Source organism: Chrysochloris asiatica, unplaced genomic scaffold, assembly GCF_000296735.1.
Source record: "Chrysochloris asiatica unplaced genomic scaffold, ChrAsi1.0 scaffold00003, whole genome shotgun sequence".
In the NCBI taxonomy this organism is placed as follows: Eukaryota; Metazoa; Chordata; class Mammalia; order Afrosoricida; family Chrysochloridae; genus Chrysochloris; species Chrysochloris asiatica.
Window position 1 is genome coordinate 30,571,402 of NW_006408521.1, and position 19,106 is coordinate 30,590,507.

The 19,106-nt window shown below is 42.9% G+C and overlaps 1 protein-coding gene across 1 annotated transcript; it reads left to right on the forward strand.

Annotated features, from left to right (window-relative positions):
• The first annotated feature begins 1,200 nt into the window (after positions 1-1,200).
• INA (internexin neuronal intermediate filament protein, alpha) lies at positions 1,201-12,338 on the forward strand. Its single transcript, XM_006831307.1, has 3 exons — positions 1,201-2,262; positions 10,394-10,518; positions 11,661-12,338. The coding sequence occupies exons 1-3, from the start codon at positions 1,201-1,203 to the stop codon at positions 11,965-11,967; spliced, it is 1,494 nt and encodes a 497-aa protein (XP_006831370.1). The 3' UTR covers positions 11,968-12,338.
• The last annotated feature ends 6,768 nt before the right edge of the window (positions 12,339-19,106 follow it).

Here is a 19,106-nt window from a genome sequence, read left to right on the forward strand (position 1 = left end):
AAGACTCACAAAGAGATGGACTGACACAGTGGCAGTAACAATGAGCTCAAACTTAACAATTATGAGGATGGCACCGGGCAGGGCACTACTGCATTCTGTTGTGCATAAGGTTATTATGAGTTGGGACCACCAACCACAGTTAATAAAGGTTTACTCACCAGGGCCCTTCCCCACTTTTAGAGTTTCATCTATTTTAACAGACCTCTTTTATCCAAAGAAAGAATTGTCACAGGAGTTGGACTCTTCCAGACTAGAGGAGGATCTTTCCTGCAGCGCATAAGCAGACAAATGCCAAATGCCCATAGGCCCAGAATTAAGGAGGTGGGTGGCATCAATGGAGCGTGGTGAGTGCTGTGGTGAATTTGAGAACAAGCTTCTCTTATACAAATGTCAGGAGTAACTCAGCTCTGCCCAGAGTGGCCACTGTGGTACTAGTTTGTGTCCTGTTTTGCAGGGTTGGCAAGGAATCCCAGTAATTCCAGCGCTCCTTTCCCAGCCCTGCACTCTTTCCTTCCCACTTTACTCACGTTCTTTACCAGTCTCTCCTTTCTACCCCAGGCTTTGCAGACTTTCCACGTGGTTTCCGGTTTCCGGCCCTGGGTACTCCTGAGAGGTGCAGACGCACAGTTGGACTGCGCAAAGAAGGGGAGTTCTGTGCCGCAGACCCACTTTTCCCCTCTGGGAGCCCCAGCCAGCTGAAGGTGAGGACATAGCCTCACCCTGGCCCTATTATGACTGAAGAAACAGGATTTTCTTGGTAACTCCAAGGTAGGGATGGGCGAGCAGGCCACCTCCCAGAAAAACCTAGCCTCCCAGTGGGCTAAAGAGGGAAGGGAACAGACAGGGTTACGGGATGTGACAGAATTGTGCGGTTTCTGGATGGGAAATCTGTCATTTGACTTCCAAAACGGTTGATTCTTGGAGACAGAGAGTGGTTCCTACGCAGATGGCCCAGTCCCCACTCCCCAGGTCCATTGCGCGCAGCTGCTTTACTCTATGTGCTTCCCTACCGTCGCTCCTGGATGCCCCCTCCCTTCCTCAGGACCAAAGGAGGAGCAAAAGCTCCGCCCCTAAAGCACCGCCCCGGCCCCCCACGCCTTAAAACCTTGCGCACTCCACCCCTTGAGTCCTGCCTGGCGCACCTCGTTTTCCCTCTGTAGCTTCAGCCACAGTCGCACGTCCGTTTCTGACCCCGGCACCATGAGCTTCGGCTCGGAACACTACCTGTGCACCTCCTCCTCCTACCGCAAGGTGTTCGGGGACAGCTCTCGTTTGTCAGCGCGTCTCTCCGGGACAAGCGGAGCGGGCAGCTTCCGCTCGCAGTCGCTGTCCCGCTGCAATGTGGCCTCGGCAGCCTGCCCCTCTGTCTCCTCGCTCGGCCTGGGCCTGGCCTACCGCCGGCAGCCGGCGTCCGACGGCCTGGACCTGAGTCAGGCGGCGGCGCGTACCAACGAGTATAAGATCATCCGTACCAATGAGAAGGAGCAGCTTCAGGGTCTCAATGACCGCTTCGCCGTATTCATCGAGAAGGTGCACCAGCTAGAAACACAGAACCGAGCGCTTGAGACTGAGTTGGCCGCGCTGCGGCAGCGCCACGCCGAACCTTCGCGCATCGGTGAGCTATTCCAGCGCGAGCTGCGCGACCTGCGCGCGCAGCTGGAGGAAGCGAGCTCGGCGCGCGCACAGGCCCTGCTGGAGCGCGACGGGCTAGTGGAGGAAGTGCAGCGGCTGCGGGCGCGTTGCGAGGAGGAGAGCCGCGGGCGCGAAGGCGCCGAGCGCGCCCTGAAGGCTCAGCAGCGCGACGTGGACGGTGCCACGCTGGCCCGCCTGGACCTGGAGAAGAAGGTGGAGTCGCTGCTGGACGAATTGGCCTTCGTGCGCCAGGTGCATGACGAAGAGGTGGCCGAGCTACTGGCCACGCTGCAGGCGTCGTCTCAGGCCGTGGCCGAGGTGGATGTGGCTGTGGCGAAGCCAGACCTAAGTTCAGCACTGAGGGAGATTCGTGCTCAATATGAGTCCCTGGCCGCCAAGAACCTACAATCGGCGGAGGAATGGTACAAGTCCAAGTTCGCCAACCTGAATGAGCAGGCAGCGCGCAGCACGGAGGCCATCCGGGCTAGCCGCGAGGAGATCCACGAGTACCGTCGCCAGCTGCAGGCTCGCACCATCGAGATTGAGGGGCTGCGCGGGGCCAACGAGTCTTTGGAGAGGCAGATCCTGGAGCTGGAGGAGCGGCACAGCGCTGAGGTGGTCGGCTACCAGGTAAAGGCTGCAGTGCTACCAAAATGGAAGGCTGTCCCTTCCCGCGCGTATTCGCGCTCCCGTGCAAATTCTAGGAACCAAGGAGAGGGGAGAGAAAGACGAAGAGAAGGGAGAAAAGCTCCAACGCGAAGCATTGGCAAACAAAAAGTCCCGTTAATTTGGGGGCCTGGAAACTCTCTTCCCCTGTCCTTCACGTTCCTGTCTGACCGCTTGTAACAAAGAAGCTTTAAATCCCTGTTTTCCAGAATCATACAATATGATTGCATGAAAATTAACTCATGCCTCCCTGGCAGCAAGTAAGAGCACACACTAGCGACCTGGGAAACAGTCCCCCACCCAAAGTTGAAGACAGCCCAACCCTGACGAATTACAGCCTCTCCTTAGTAAGCAGTAGGGCCTGGGTTGTCTAGTTTCTTTGGCTGACTTTGAAAAGCTTTCTATGGGTCCTGGAATTGATATTCAGGGAGCATGTCCGCTACAGGATGGGGAGAAGACTGCTGTACCATTTTCTAGACTTTTCCCGCCCCAAAATAGAGATTGGGAGCCGAGGACCAAGTAGATGGGCTAGTAACACCCTCCCTATTCGTAAGCCCCCACAACACACACCTAAGATTCCCTTGCCGACATTTTTTCATAATGAAGTTTTTTATTTCTGTAGCAGAAAGTCGTCCGGGCGCTGTCCATGGTTCTGATCCTGAAATGACCTACCTTCTGGTCTTTGCATCTCAAATGCACTTTCACTCTTTTTCTTTTTCCCTCCCTCCCCCTTTTCCTCTCCTTCTTCCTTTCTCTTGTCCCAGTTATGGCTCTCCAGACAATTAACTGCTTTGGGTTTTTTGTTTTTTTTTCTCTCTCCTGCTGCAATAGCAACACATCAATCTTGGCTACCTGCAATAAGAGGTCATCTTGTGGACAGCATTAATTTTCATTTTCATGGATGGCTTAGCACTTAACAAAAAACACTTAATCTGCTCAGCAACTGTGAGGTCTCACCTGAAAATGTGCATTTTCTACATTTTTCCATCCTAAGTGCATGTGATTAATCACAGAGATGGGGGTCTCTCTTTGTTACAGGCCATTTATTTTTCTCATCTTTGTGAAGGTATTGATTTTTTTTCCCACTTCCAACAAAGACCAATGCATCTTCAGTTGGATTGCAGAATTTTCCAGATTTATGATCACAAGAAAGGGTACTGAGGCAGGAGACAAGATGAATGAAAAGTGTAGAAAAGAATCTAGAGTGGTTCTGCTTCAAGGAACAATGAATAAAAGCTCCATTGGATAGAATGCAATAATTCAACCTGGTTTTTGTTTTGTTTTGTTTTCAGCCAGGATCAAAGTTTACATTTGATTAAATTAATAGGGTTGAGGAACCTTTAATCAAGAGCTAAGGAGTTATTGGTGGGAAGATACTTACTGTTCATTACGAATGACTCCTTTTGTTAAAGGAAGAAAACCTGCTTTGGACTCTTTGTTTTGGCTAATTTAGAATTACAGTACTGTTTCAAATAAATACTTTTATTTTACATCAAAACCTTTCACCCAACCTTTCCACTTATGTTGGATGGCCTGAATGAATCACATTTGGTTAATTGAAGCTTCATTTTTAATTTTGGAAGCCTCAAAGGATGGGCTAGATGGTCTTCTGGAGGGCTTACCCAATATTTCTACAAAAGGAATAACTGGCCTGCATCTACCGTCTGAACTGGACTTTGCCATGTCCTTTGTTTGCTTCTTATAGCCCTTTTTATTTTAAGAGGTAGTGACTGTGTTGTCTGACTTTTTTGCTTTCACAGTTTTCCTAGGATCAGACAATAGTATGGCCATCCAGAGATGGTCTGCAGGAAATAAATAAGAAACTGCAGCACCTGCAGCTCTGCAGTGCTGTCTCCATCGGCTTTAGCTTTCAGAGGCTTGGTGGACCTACTGGTGGGTGTGGAAGAGGTGGTCAGACAACCAAGAACTATTTCCCATCCCTTGGGACCTAGTCTTAGATGGTGTTCATCACCTTACCTATGATCCTGAAGGCCTAAAGCTACAAGGGTGTCCTCTGTCTAACAAGTTTAGCAGTGCTGACCAAAGCTAAGAGTCAGCCATTGTTTTCTTGCCTTCTCACCCCACCCCTCCCCTTTCACTGCAGTATGGTAACTGGTTCTCTTTCTTCTGCTTCAGAGATTACTAGGAGGTTCATTTTTCTTTGCAAGATTGCCACTTTCTAAGATGCAGAGAAAGGCCCTATTAAGTCATGTTTTGCCTGCCCCGGAGAACAGATAGCCTGTTGGAAAAGAAGAAGCTTATTATACTTTTTTGAAAAAGTAAAGAATGATTCAAGGAGACATAGTAAATAGACAGTGATGTATGAGAGTCAGAGTTGGGCAAGAGGAGAAATTATAAAGAGCTTATTGTCTTCAAAAGTCAAACGCCACCATCCCCTTTAGTTGAAGGCTTTTCTGACATAGAATGGTTTGGGTTCCTGCCTGGCCATTTTGCTACCATTAGAGCCCCAGCTCTGCAAAAATATCTAAAGATATTTTGGAGGGCACTGGGTGGGGTACCCTGTACTGTGGTTTGTCTTGGAAAGCTGAAGCTTTCCTTGAAAGACCTTGCTGAGCAATCAAGATCACTGTTGGTTAATGCTCTCCAGGGAGATGTGCCAAGTCTGGCCTCTTCTCTCCAATATGAGATTAGCCTACAACCTAATTAAATTGCAGGAGGGGGTCTTGCTCCTTGGGGACTGGGGGTGGCAGTCACTGAATATAAATCTATTGCTTGATTGATCCATATCTGAAATTAAAATTCACGACAAAAGCTATCTTTAGTCTTTCTTTCCCCGGAAGGCCCTGGTAGCAAAGTGGGTTACCTACTGTTGGATTGCTAACCACAAGATTAGCAATTTAAGTTCAAGGAAGAAAGATGAGGCTTTCCACTCCCATAAAGATTTACAGCCTCCAAAACCCTGTACAGGGTCGCTATGAGTTGGAACCAACTCAGTGGCACACAGCCAAGCTAAGCCAAGCCACTACTCTTGCTGGACTCCCACAATAGCACCTTTACAGAAATAAATTAAGCTAGTAGGTCCTAACTCAGTGGCACATCCACATCACTCACTTGGGGCTTAAAAAAAAAAAAAAAGATTCTCAGCCTATTCCATGTCCAAAGATAAGAACTCAGTTGTTCACAGGTGAAACCTAAGAATATTGCATTTTGCTATAACCATTCAGTCTTCAGACTGATTTGAGAGATACACTGACCTAAATCATATTTTTTACTGCAAAGCAGCTATCAGGGATTCATATAATGCAAAATTTTAAAGTGTGTGTGTTGGAGGCAGAGAGGAGAGAAAACAGAGACTGGGACACACAGATAGAAGTGTGCTATAAGGCATGCACAGGAACACAGGTGGTGTGCATAGAGATATCCTTGCTCCCCACCTAAGTTCATTGTTCCGGACAGTAATTCTGAATGACCTTTCAGTCAGACTGACTGCACTACTGCTTACCGAGCTGAGGGCCCCCTAAGTGAAGAAATCCACACACTGTTTGTCCTACACGTCTCTGCTGCACACACTGGTGTGGCGGGTTATTTCTCTTCCTTCCAGGCTGCTTTCTTCCAGCTCTGAGGAATATGCTCAGCACAGATCCTAGCTGGTCCCGGAGAGACCCCAGCTGGAGCTGGGAGTGCCTCTTACCCATTCCCTCAGGCGAAGCCAGCAGCAGCTGTGTGGTTGGGGGAGGGGCAGACTGCGGCGCTCTGCTCAGATTTCCAGCTGGAGGCCATCTTTGGCAGGGCTTTTGAAGGGCAATGCACGACAGCCTGGCTTGGGGAGGAGAGAACAAAGAGAGGAGACTTTGAAGTGCAATGGTCAGTACGCAGCAGAATTCCTTCTGAAAGGGGTCGTGCTTTTTGTCTGCTCTTGTCTATATAATAGACATGGTTAGTGTATAATATAAAAGTTAGAGGAAATTTCATCCATCTTGCTGTTGGATAAGCAATGGACTGCTAACCACAAAGTCAGCAGTTCAAAACCACCAGCCACTCCTCGGAAACCCTAAATGAACGGGATCACTGTGAGTCAGAACTGACTCAATGACATTTAGCAACAACAGAGCTCAGCTACCCAAGAACCTTGTACTCAGGAAACAGTGCACTGAAGCAAGAATATATATATATATATATATTTCAAAAGACTGTCATACACCACCGATTAACCTGCTAATCAGATAGGACATACATCTCTAAAGCACATATTTGAAAGTCAGACCCTATGATACTCTCAGCATATTCATTCTTATGTTGTTAGGTTCTAAAATACTTTGTAATTTAATTTTTAAAACTGCAGCAAGACAGAGGGGAAGAGGGACCACTAGAGCCAGACATTGTCAGGAAGGAGTAATGTCAGACCAGTTCAACCTTCAAGACAAGGAGAACCACTATCCAGCAAGCTCAACCTCAAACGAGTGCTCTTTGTGGGCAGTTAGGGTAGAGGTAAACAGCTCAGTATACCTCAGTTGACATAAAAGACCTCATTGAATTATAGAAAAATCATCTATCATCACCTTTCACTGCTAAGAAAGGTCTCATTACGTTTAATGTTCAAAGAGTGGTGCACACCATTTTAATTTAAAAAAATCTAGTACCTCCAAGTATCCAATATCAAAGGAGCTTTGGTGGTGCAGTGGGTAGGCACTCAGCTGTACCCTGAAAGGTCTGTTCAAACCCACTAGCTGCTTCAAGAGAGAGAGAGATGTGGCAGTTTACTCCCATAAAGGAGTTCTGGGGTGGCGCTGTGGGTTAAAGCAATGGACCTCGAGGTCGGTTTCATCCCACCAGCCACTCCTTGGAAACCCTATACAGGGTTGCTATGATGGCACTTAACAACAAGTCCCATAAAGATTGTTGTCCATGGCGTTGGAAACCCTATAGGGCAGTTCTGCTCCATCCTATAAAGTCACAATGAATTGATGGCACCGAAATTCAATATTAAATTTTTCCATGTTTCCAAAACAATATCCAATGTTTTGTTATACATAACTCTTTTTATTTCTCTAAATGTATATACAGAGGACTTCCGATTATCTGTCTATATCATTCAAAGGGTAGAAAGTCACATGATATGATATTAGCAATCACTAACATTGGGAGTCCTGGCATGGCACTGTAGGATAAGCACTGGATTGAAAGGTCCGTTTGAAGCAAAAGGTCAGTAGTTCAAACCCGCTAGACTAACTCTTTGGAAACCCTACACAGAGTTGCTATGAGTCAGAATTGACTCACCTGCACTTAAAGCAATAACATTTACTGAGTACTTTCTATATGCCTTGAGTCCTGGCACTGTAGGATGAGCACTGGACTGCTAACCATTAGGTCAGTAGTTCAGACTCACCTACCACTCCTCGAAAACCCTATACAGGTCGCTATGAGTCAAAATTAATGGCAGTTAACAACAACAATTCTATATGCCCAGTATTGTTCTAATCTCTATTATCTATTAACAGATAATGGACTCATTATATAAGAATGTGATGTTCCTTAAACTGGAATTCAAATTTGAGGGTCTCAGAATATCTTAGAAAAGAGTAAACATTATCATTTTCCACATGCAGAAATACTAGTTTTGAAGAAGCTAAAATTTAGGGAACTGACTAATATATGGTGGATGATTGTGGCAGGGCAAGAAGTAGGAAGCCCAAGATCCTTCTCTTCTCTCATATACCATTTTCCTTGCTGTTTTGCATAATACTATTTCCCCTCCTCCTTTTCCCTCACTCTAGACACCTTTCCCAGCTAACTCAGCAGTAACCAACCTACCCACTGCCATCCTGTCCATTTCAACTCATAGCAACACTACATAGCGTTTCTGAGGCTGTAAATCTTTACAAGAGCAGACAGCTTCATCTTTCTCCCATGGGGTAGCTGGTGGGTTTGAACTGCCGATCTTGTAGTTCACAGTCCAGTGCTTATCCTACATCAATAGTAGTGTTCTCTTATCGCAAATCCAAACATAGATTTGTTTGTAGGTTAGTTTAACCTCATCCATCAAGTAAAATTTCTTGGTGTAAATGCTTTTTAGCCCTTTTAATCCCTTAATACACTTTGGAATATTTCCATCATGTACGTTATTTTCACCACCTCCTATCATCCCTTGCTGTCTACCCATCAGTCAATTGAATCTCTCCTTTGCAGTATTCCTGTCAATATTTATAGAACAGGTAGGTGGCATGAATTTTAATTCTTTCTGCAGGTACTCGTGATTTGGAAATTTGCACGCCCTGCTATCTCAACCCTACCTTTCACCATTGCTGAATCTAGGTGCACACAAGAGCAGTTATAGGATTTACTGAACACTTATTGCTTTGGGTTTCTAATATGTTTACCAGTATCACTACTTCATAAAAACACTTCTCAGTCTCCATCTCTGCAAATATACAGCCAAGTTATATGACTTATTTGCTCTTACCTTTCCAGGTCTTAGGAAAAGAGGAAGTGCTTAGGTAGCATCATTCATTTACTCAGCAAGTCTTCAGTGATGAACTATACCCAAGGGTGTCTGCTGCCAGGTTAATTTCATTCTACAGTAGTGGTTCTCAATCAGGAGCAGTTTTGCTCCCTAGGGAACATTTATCAATATCTGGAGACATTTGTGGATATAAGTGGAAAGAGAGTGGGGAGGGCTGTTGGTATATACTTGTTGTTGTTGTTAAGTACCGTGGAGTCGGTTCCGACTCATAGTGACCCTGCACAGGGTTCCTGAAGCTGTAAATCTCTATGGGAGCAGACAGCCTCATCTTTCTCCCATGGAACAGCTGGTAGTTTTGAACTGCTGACCTTGAGGTTGGCAGCCAGACTCATAATCACTGCACTACCAGAGCTCCTTACTAGGTGCTACTAAACATCCTACAGTACACTGGGCAACCCTTTCCCCGCTCCCTCCCACCCCCACCACCCCCACCTCCACACATATACAAGCAAAACAAGACTGGGGCTGAAATTTAGAAACTCTGTTACAGCAGAAAATAAACTAGAAATAAATAATACATTTCAGACAGTGATAAAAGCTAAGAGCAGAGTGGCCATGGTCAAGTGGGTGCTTTCTTCTAATTTGTCCTCCCTCTGGGGGTGCCTTTTTCTAATTGGCATAAAGTCCCTGTATGGACTAGCAGCTGGAGGCAAAGTAATCTGTGGAATAGGTGGTGGTGGCAGCTATCTTAGGTTGGATGTCAAGGAAGACCTACCTGAGAGGACATTTAAACTTGAGTTTTGTGTGACAAGGAGCCAGCCATGTAAAGACCCACTACCAAACAGTCCAGGCAGAGAAAACAGCAAGCCCAAAGGTATGTCTAAGGAGCAAACAAAGTGGCAGTGATTGAGGCACATTAAGCAAGGGAAAGAGGAAATTGAGCAAAGGAAAGGTCATGTTGAGGAGTTGGATTTTAAGCAGATATGACAGGATCTGCTTTGTTTTTAAAAGATCCTTCTGGCTGCTCAAGAATCACAAACATAAAACTATTTTATCTCATGGCAGGTTTTGCACCTGAAAGAGTTTGGAGCAAAAATCCTGTAAACCTAGTTCGTTTTTTCAAATTAATTTCAGTCTGCCATTTAGATAAGAAACAAAACAAAACAAAACTGTGGTTTATTTCTGCTTCCTCATTATTCGTGCACAATGCTTTCAGTAAAGTCATTGAGTATCAGACTTCCAGGAAAGACTGCAAAGCATCAGAAAGAATGCAGGCATGGATGGAGGCAGAGAAGGCTTGCTGTCCTCTCAGTCCTTACCATGCCTGCAATTTCCTGACTCCAGGACATATAATTGCTGAGTTGTTTAGTTGTAATACCGCAAGCAGGGAAGGATTAAAATGTATAAAAACTCCCGTTGGAAATGTGCCCTGTGCTTCCCAAACGTCACCATCCATCAGAATCTCCCAGGAACATTTGTGGAAAAATGCAGATGCTGATACCACACTCTAGACCAAATGAATCAAAATCTGGGGCGGGGAACAGGCCTAGTGTCAGTAATTTATAAGTTCCTTAAGTTTTAATGTGTAGTTAAGATTGAAAACTCTTGCCTTGTGGAAATCTTGATGAACCTCAGTTGGTTTGGCCTAAATATTTTGGATATGTCACTTTCCAGGATAGCATTGGGCAGCTGGAGAATGATCTGAGGAACACCAAGAGTGAGATGGCTCGCCACCTTCGGGAGTACCAGGACTTGCTGAATGTCAAAATGGCTCTTGACATTGAAATAGCAGCTTACAGGTAATTCAAAGGGCACTGCTTATTCTGCAGCACCACATCAGGACTTCATAATAGATACGACTAGTATTTCTCCACCTCAAGGTCAGTTTGAACAGCAAGGGTGGCATTTCAAACTCACCAGCCACTCCCTGGAAACCCTATACAGGGTCACTATGAGTTAGAACCAACTTGGCACTTTAACTTTGGCAACAACAGGAGTCCTGATGTGGTGCTATAAGATAAGCACTGGACTGCTAACCACAAGGCTGGTGATTCAAACCCACCAGCCACTCCTTGGAAACCCTACACAGGATCGCTATGAGTTAGAACCAACTTGACAGCACTTAACAACATCTAGGTGCTAGGTGATATATTAAGTATGTTACAGACGTTTTCTAGATATCAAATCATTTTGTTCCTATTTTGCAGATGAGAAAACTGAAAACTCCAGATTGTGTAACTTGCCCAGCCCTGGTAAAAGGCAGAGCTCACATTCAGCTCTAGATCTATCTGAACCTTTCTTTCTTTACACTTTGTATATTATTTAAAAACAAAATTCCAGGAGTATTTGATGAAGTCTTGAGTTTCTGGTTTAAAAAAATTTTTTGATGAAAATTATTGGAGTTATGAGAAACATAGTATTGTTTCTTCTTTATACTAGTGGTTAGGCCAAGCTGGAAAAAAGTATATTGTCTGTAACAATTTCATTTACTGGTTATTTGTTATTGCTGGTTCCCTTTCTTTTGTTCTACTAGACTTTGAAAAGATACCAATCTCAAGTTCAAGAAGAATAATTCAGTTCCTCATTCCTTGTGGACTTCTCACCTCCTTATTCTCTATTGCGGTTAAGGTGTTAATTAGAAAAATTACTTCTCCTTAGTGCTTCATAGACTAAATGCCAAATATGGGTGTGATGTGGCCAGGGAAGTTGTAGGTGTGTTCCTTTGACAGTGCTTTAAATACAGGTGATGCCAAGGATGCTGTGTGCACATGTGTGCGTGCGTGCATATGTATTTGTCTACATGGCAACTCTTTGACCTTGAAATTCAATATTTATTAGTCTCAGCTTCTCTAAAATGAATAAGGACTCAAAGGTTCTGTGCTTTCAAAAAGAAAAAGTTGCAGGTTGAGTTCCTGAGAATTTTTCTCTGTTGGATTTACAGGAAACTGCTGGAAGGTGAAGAGACCCGTTTTAGCACCAGTGGATTAGGCATTTCAGGGCTGAATCCACCTCACAATCCAGGTTATCTGCTTGCACCTAGAATCCTCAGTTCTACAACCTCCAAAGTCTCATCCACTGGGCTGTCACTTAAGAAAGAGGAGGAGGAAGAGGAGGCTTCTAAGGTAGCCTCTAAGAAAACCTCCCAGATTGGGGAAAGTTTTGAAGAAATTTTGGAGGAGACGGTAATATCTAAGAAAACCGAGAAATCAAATATAGAAGAAAGCACCATCTCAAGCCAAAAAATGTAATTCAGTTGCTTAAAAAGTTAGTGCTTAAGAGGGAATAATATGCATTTGACTTGTTAAACAACCTGTTCTTGAACCAAAACACCTGTCACCACTATCAATGTCTCCAATGCTTCAGTCTTATACTTAGTATTGAATACTTTCTCGCATACGAAAATCCCTCTTTAGGTTGGAGCAAATTGCAGTCCGAGAACAATTACAGAAGAGTTATCTAAGAATACAGCCTTCTCACCTACAGCTCAGGCTTTGCAGAGATAGATGATTCAGGTGCAGAGGAAGTACAAACTAAGGTGCTAAATCTGTGATCATCGTCATTTGCTGTGAATAGAAATTAAAACCTACATTCACTCACTATACCCAGCCGTTAACCCAGCAATATAACCTCACTTTAGATACCCAAAACATAAGATCACTGCCAAAGATAAACCTCTGGTTCATACCCAACTCCACTCTGATAGATCAGTTTCACAAATGATAGATGTTTGCTTAATGCACATTTTCCCTTCCACTTCCACCTCCACCTCAATTCCTTATGTCTTTTTCTTCCATCCTGGGAGGGAAAAAAAACATGTAGTATTCTTCCCTTTTAAACACATTTAAGTTCCCCTCAAAAGCGCTTACCCCCTTGAGATTTCCTTGCTCAATGGATAAAATTAGATGCATGTTGGCTATTTCTCTGATTCGTGTATTGACTTACCTGACCATTTCATAGCCTTCCTATTCTGTAGGTGGAAAAAACGGCAGTGATGAATTTTAAGATTTACCCCCCAAACAAAATACTGAAAAGAGTACCTAGATTTTAGGTTTTGAGCTTATTAAAATCCATCTAATTAGAAGAAAATTTGACTCTTAAGAATGTAGTTTTCACCTTAACTTTAGATGCACAGTGCTAGTTATCCCAAGCTGTGATTCAGCTGATCTTAGATGTAGCTGTTAGAAGAGCTGAACTTTCTATGAATGGAAAAAGCCACGGTCTCATTGATCCTTCCATGTCAGTTCATTTGTGGTGATATAAAATTAGCTTTTTCATGTTCTCACCGTTAGAATCCACATTTCTTCCCACTAGTCTAGTCCCTAAAGAGGCCTCGTTTCCTCTCTCCTCTGCTTTTTAAGTATGCAAAGCATAAGACATTATATCCCCAGGACACAATGCTACTGCCTCAAAGTAAAAATAAAGAAAACCACTACTGGTCAATCAGTACCACCAGCTGATATTTAAAAAAAAAAAAAAAGAACTATTTCTCTACTCTAAAAAAGAGTTTTTCTCCAGCAGTTTCCAAATGGCCGCACAATTGTCAGGGTCTCCTTTCCCTGCTAGAGAGGGAGGGGCACTCAGACAGAAGAGGGTGCCCCTCTTCACTTGCTAGAAAGTGGCTTCTGACAGTCACCTCATTGCCCAGTTGTGTGGTAACTGCATTGCCCAGTCTTCCATGTGTGCCAAGTTCAATGCAACATTTAACCTTGTCAGCCGTCACTTCCACCAGAGTTAGAATTTCCCGTGTCTCACACATCTCCACTGAGAGCTCCGGGGTGAAACGCGCGGGGATGCTTTTACTGTACTTCTTTATTCTAGCACATGCTCAATAATTCAAGGAACTTGAAAGATACTTTACTTCTTCCTCCTTATCCCATCTCTGTCTTTACTCCTCATTGATACTGTAAGATATTAGTAAAATCAGAATTAAAAGTCACACGAATCCCACCAACATAATGTGTGTCCTGTGATTTCTGCTGTTGCACTGTTTAGGGTCAGAGAGACAGCTATATCCCAAGAATTCAGAAATCAATGTTCTCTGGGCTACGCCTCTACGTTAGGCTTTTTTTCTTTAGCCAAAGTCTTGGAGCTGTAGTCTGCACTTGTTTCAGATAGTTGGGTCAGCAACACATGTGCAAGAAGTGGCCAGCAGGGAAGAAGGAATCAAATCACATAATGAAAAAATGCACTATGTGCCTGAACAATTATTATTATTATTATTTTTAATGAGAAAACAATTCTATAGTTGTTTTGAATGCCCACAATTACTATAAAATTGAAGCAAGATAATAACATTTAAGTAGTTAACATTCATGAGAAAGCCAGATACAGAGTACAATTTTCAAACAAAGCATTGTTGCTTTTTTCCCTCCTCCAAAAAATAGATCTCTCTCTATGTATAGATACATATGTATAATTTGAGTGAAGAGCAACATAAAATCAAAACTGGCAGTTCACGGAATGCTTAAAATCCAAGAAATTGATTCTAAAACTAAAACAATAGATTCACTCTCTCTAATACTTTATGTGACTTTGTTTCCCAATATATAGTTGAATTAAATCCTGGACATTGATTTCTTGAAAATGAACTGACAGAAGGCACATAATAAGAATCCTTCAAAATAAGGGTATTTTCTTTCTTTGGGCTATACCTCATCAGACCCCAGACATTTGGGTAGAACATGGGCAGCAATCATGGAATTTGCCCCTAATGAAGTGATTCTTAACCTATTTGGATTACAGATTCCTTGGAGACCTTTTACACCCTTTCCCCAGGAAATGTTCACAGACACAACTTTGGACAGATTCAAGGATTTCTAGGACTATCTACTCATGCCAAATTGACATTTCCTAATGCCATGTCGGAGTCCTGTGGTGCTAAATCTATGATCTGTCGATTATTGAGCTGGACTGCAAAATTGGTTTGAACTTGCAATGTTAGTGGTTCAAGCTCACCACCTGCTCCTCAGAAACCCTATACAGAGATGCACTCAACAACAACAACAATAAAGCCATGCTAGGTTCTAGAATGGAGACTGCAATTGGAATGTATATATTCAACTCACAGCTGATGCTAGCAGTTGAATCCTGTACAATATTATTATCTCAACTAGCTAAGAGTACTTGTATGACACTGAAAGATGCATTGATGGTACTGCTGGTGAAGAGTTATCTGTCAGTCTTTCACTAACAATAGGAATCTGGGTACTTTTAGGATCTCTTAAGAAACAATAACCTGATCAATACATGGGTTTGTATTATAGACATTCCTGACTGTTTCTAAGAAGTCTATTTGGTTTATGGGTCCTGTAAACAAAGCCAAAGTCCTTTATTCATTATATAATCTCTGGCTGTAATATCACCTTCTATTTTCAGTGAGTCACCACTAATTACCCTGAAATCATTTATAAAAGAAAGATATCACAAGCATTTTACAGAGTTGATAAATCATTAAAATCAGAACAGTAGGTAACATGGAAGATGTTCAGAGTAGAGGAGGGAAGCAAGCAACATTAAAGGGTGTGAAAGAACTGGACAACAAAGTGAGCCTCTGAAATTGTGGGAAAAGCTACCTGCACAACATATTAATGATAATGCAATTTGACTTTCAAATCCCTTAGACAATAAAATCCTCTGTATCCTGAAACATTTTTACATTTAACCAATCACATACTTCGCCTCATTTCACTGACTGCAGTTCCCTCCATGTACCATCAGTTAGCCCACTTATTCCCTGTGATTCTTGTTTTCATTCCACCTTTTTTTCCCCAAATCCTTCGAATTTTGTTCTTAGATAAATGCTGCCCTTTTGATCTTGAATGGTTGACCATTCCATAGTGTGCCTACCTCACAGTGTTGTCCCCTTATAGACCTATCTACTGCTTGATTGAAAGTTGAGCCAGGAGGGTGAATTCAGTTCCAGATCTGAAGGGTGACCAAGGGCCGTAGCCTCAGCTTCCTCCAGTCGCTTTCTGACTAGAAAATCTGGTTGGTCTTTATATAATTTTGAGTTTTGTTCCTTGTTTTCTCTCACTCTGCCCAAGACCTTCTAGTGTGATTCCTTTCAGAACAGTTGGTAGTGAGTGGTAGCCAGGCACCATCTAGTCACCTAGTTCTGGTCTCAGAGTTGTGAAGACTGAGGTTCACAAGTTCCATTATTAGTTCATTTGTCTAATTGGTTCCAAATTTCTTCAATTTTCATCACTCTTCTTTCCAACTATTGGGAAAGACTAATAGTTGCACCTTAGATGGCCGCTAATGAATTTTTAAGATCCCAGCTGCAATTCACGGAAGCAGGATGTAGAACATTGTCTTTGGGGGCTATGTTATACCATTTCACCATGGTGACTATAGTCCTGCGCCCTCAGACCCAGCAACTCATTCCCACAAGGTGTGTGATAGTGTCTAAGGAGTTTTCAGACATTTAAAACCACTATTTAGGGGGTGAGGAGCTCTGGTAGCGTAGTGGTTATGAATCGGGCTGCGAACCGCAAGGTCAGCAGTTCGAAACTACCAGCTGCTCCATGGGAGAAAGATGAGGCGTTCTTCTCCTGTAAAGATTAACAGCCTCAGAAACCCTGTGCAAGTTCGCTATGAGTCGGAATCGACTCCACAGCACATAACAACAACAACAATTTAGGGGGTGAGGGTGTTTATGTGCTGTGGAGTTGGTTCTGACTCATAGCGACCCTGTATAGGGCTTTTGAGGCTGTAAATGTTTACTAGAGCAGAAAGACTCATCTTTCTCCCATGAACGCTGGTAGTTTTGAACTGCTGACCTTGAGATTAACAGCCCAACTCATAACCACTATGCTACCAGAGCTCCTTAGAGGTAGATTTGTATACTTATTTCACAAATGAGAATGTGGAACCTCAGAATGACAAGGCTAAACCCTTATCTCTTGTCATGCAGTAAATGACAGAGCTGGAATTTGAACCCTGGTCTTCTAACACTATAAACCAAAACCAAACCTACTGCCATCAAGTTGATTACAACTCACAGTGACCCTATATAGGGTTTCTGAGACTAAATCTTTACAGGAGCAGAAAGCCTCATCTTTCTCCAGTGAAGCTGCTGGTGGATTTGAACTGCTGACCTTGCATTTGGCAATCCAGTTCTCCTTATCTGACTTTACTTGCTTTTCTCCCCTATGTTGCCTCTCTACATAAAAGCACTCAATTGCAGGAGTAGGAATCTTCCTTTTGGTATTATTTTTTTTTTTTACCCCTTTCTCACTAGGTTTCACTCAAGGTTTTTGTGCCCCAGAGACTCTTGGCAACACACACAGGCAAGCTGCTTCGCTCTGCAGACTTCTTGCACCTTCTGCCTTTCTGCATTGCAGTGAGGCGGAGGCAGCTCAAAACTGGGCTCTGGGCCCATCCAACCATGAGTCACCACTGTTCCTGCTAGAAATTCAGCAGAATTTGGGTGTTATTTTACTGTTACAAGACTGGAGGAATGGGGAGGAGTATCTCATAATTTTGCAGAAGAATTCTGTAGCTCAACATCAAGATACAGCAAATAAGGGAATCTTACAGAATGGAGGACAATTTATCAAGAAACCAGCAGCACCATAAATACAACAAACCACAACCACAAAAAATAGCAAAAACCTAGAATATGTAGAATTCAGTCTTACTGCACTAGCTAAAGACGGGTACAGATATGAGCAATTATCTAGAAAGCACCGTTTAATTCTCAGGTCCAGAGATAAAGCAAATCACAAATAGTTCTGGCAATAAGCTTCTAAAATCAGCCACACAGGAACCATTCATGGCTCTAAGAGCAAACATAAAATAGTTTTTTAAAATGTATTTTAAAGAATACAAGAATCCATTGGTAGGCAGTTTACAGAACTATCTGAAAAATAGAGTAATGAAATGGAAATCCACTATGTCTTCTACTTTAGCTGAGGCCATTCTCTGCGTACAACTACCCTAGGTCCATCCCAGTTAGAAGGAATCCCATTAAGAAAACAAAAGCAAGATATAATATAGGTATTGGTTTCAAAACAGAACCAGGAGAAAAAAACAGAAGTCTCCCTGGAAAGACAGAATAGCTGGGAATATTGCTTATTTATGTGCACCCTTCACTGATTTCCAATTAATATTAATTTTATTTTTATTATTGTTTTATCAAAAATTCTCTAAAGTCCTTCTGATTGTGAGAACTGGTAATGTAAAGGTGGACATTTTATAGCAAGGAGGGGAGTGATTAACCTTTCAGTCTAGGATCTCAGGGCCCTGGGACCATCAATGGAGAAGAGCGGAGAGTGGGACCCCACCCAGAGGAGCAGTGAGGACAGAGACTGAGACAGAGAGGATGATGTGAAGAGAGAGGATGACGTGAAGAGATGGAGTGGCTGGGGACTAGGGATCCAGAGAGGGAGAGGGGCTGTGTGCTGAGGACCCTGAGGGGAGGGTGGACGGGATTGTAGGGTATACCCTTTGGTTGAGTGATGATGCATGGATGGGATGGTAACTATGGCAATGAGATGATGTATGATGGAATGAATGTAAAACTAATGTTCCCCCATGTAGACTATCACACAATACACAATAAAACATTAAAAAAAAAAAAAAGAAATCAAATGAGATATTGCATTAGGCATATCTGCTGTACAAGACCTTTTTAAAGTGTTAAAAAAAATTTCTCTAAAGTCCTTAAAAAAATCTAAAACATAAGGATACTTATTTAGAACCAAATAAACAGGTGTACACGAAGTGTAGCAGAGTAATCTAAAGATGAAAATAAGACCTAAGGCCCTTAACACAGAGCTCATATGTGAACTTTTGTTTTCCTTTATAGAACTTAAACAATTTTGCTGCATTTTCAGATTTAATGTAGGATAGATCAATATCATGAGATTTTTTTGCTATTTTCAAATATCTATAATGGACATGCTGTTAGAAATGGGTTGAATACCCTTGAATGCTGCCAAACAAAGGATTGTCTTCTATTACATTACCATGTATGTCCTTAAAGGATAAAGAAAATGATTAGTATGTAGATCAAAGGGTTTCTCTCCTCCTCTATTGATCTAGAAGTTAATTTGATTGACCCCAGACTTTATACTCTGATATTCACAAGCTTATTAGGTGGGGGTGAGAGCAAGCTAGGATTTATCCATCCTTTCTTGCAAAATATCTAAACACACACACACACACACACACCAGAATTGTAATAAAACTGAGTGAGTCACACTGCAGATATTTAAAGATCTATGCTTCTGCATTGCCTCAGTGATCCTGAATAAAACAACATAAAGAAAGCTTAGGCCAAAACAACAATGAGATATCATCTCACACCAACAATAACAGCAAAGATAAAAATTGTAGAGGACAATAAATGCTGGCGGGGATGTGGCAAGACTGGGACACTCCTGCA

What these genes read in the sequence shown, in the direction of transcription:
- INA (XM_006831307.1), top strand. Translation starts at nt 1,201, where the DNA reads ATGAGCTTCGGCTCGGAACACTACCTGTGCACCTCCTCCTCCTACCGC. An exon ending in CTGAGGTGGTCGGCTACCAG is followed by an intron (nt 2,263 to 10,393) that starts GTAAAGGCTGCA and finishes GTCACTTTCCAG; the next exon opens with GATAGCATTGGGCAGCTGGA. An exon ending in ATTGAAATAGCAGCTTACAG is followed by an intron (nt 10,519 to 11,660) that starts GTAATTCAAAGG and finishes TTGGATTTACAG; the next exon opens with GAAACTGCTGGAAGGTGAAG.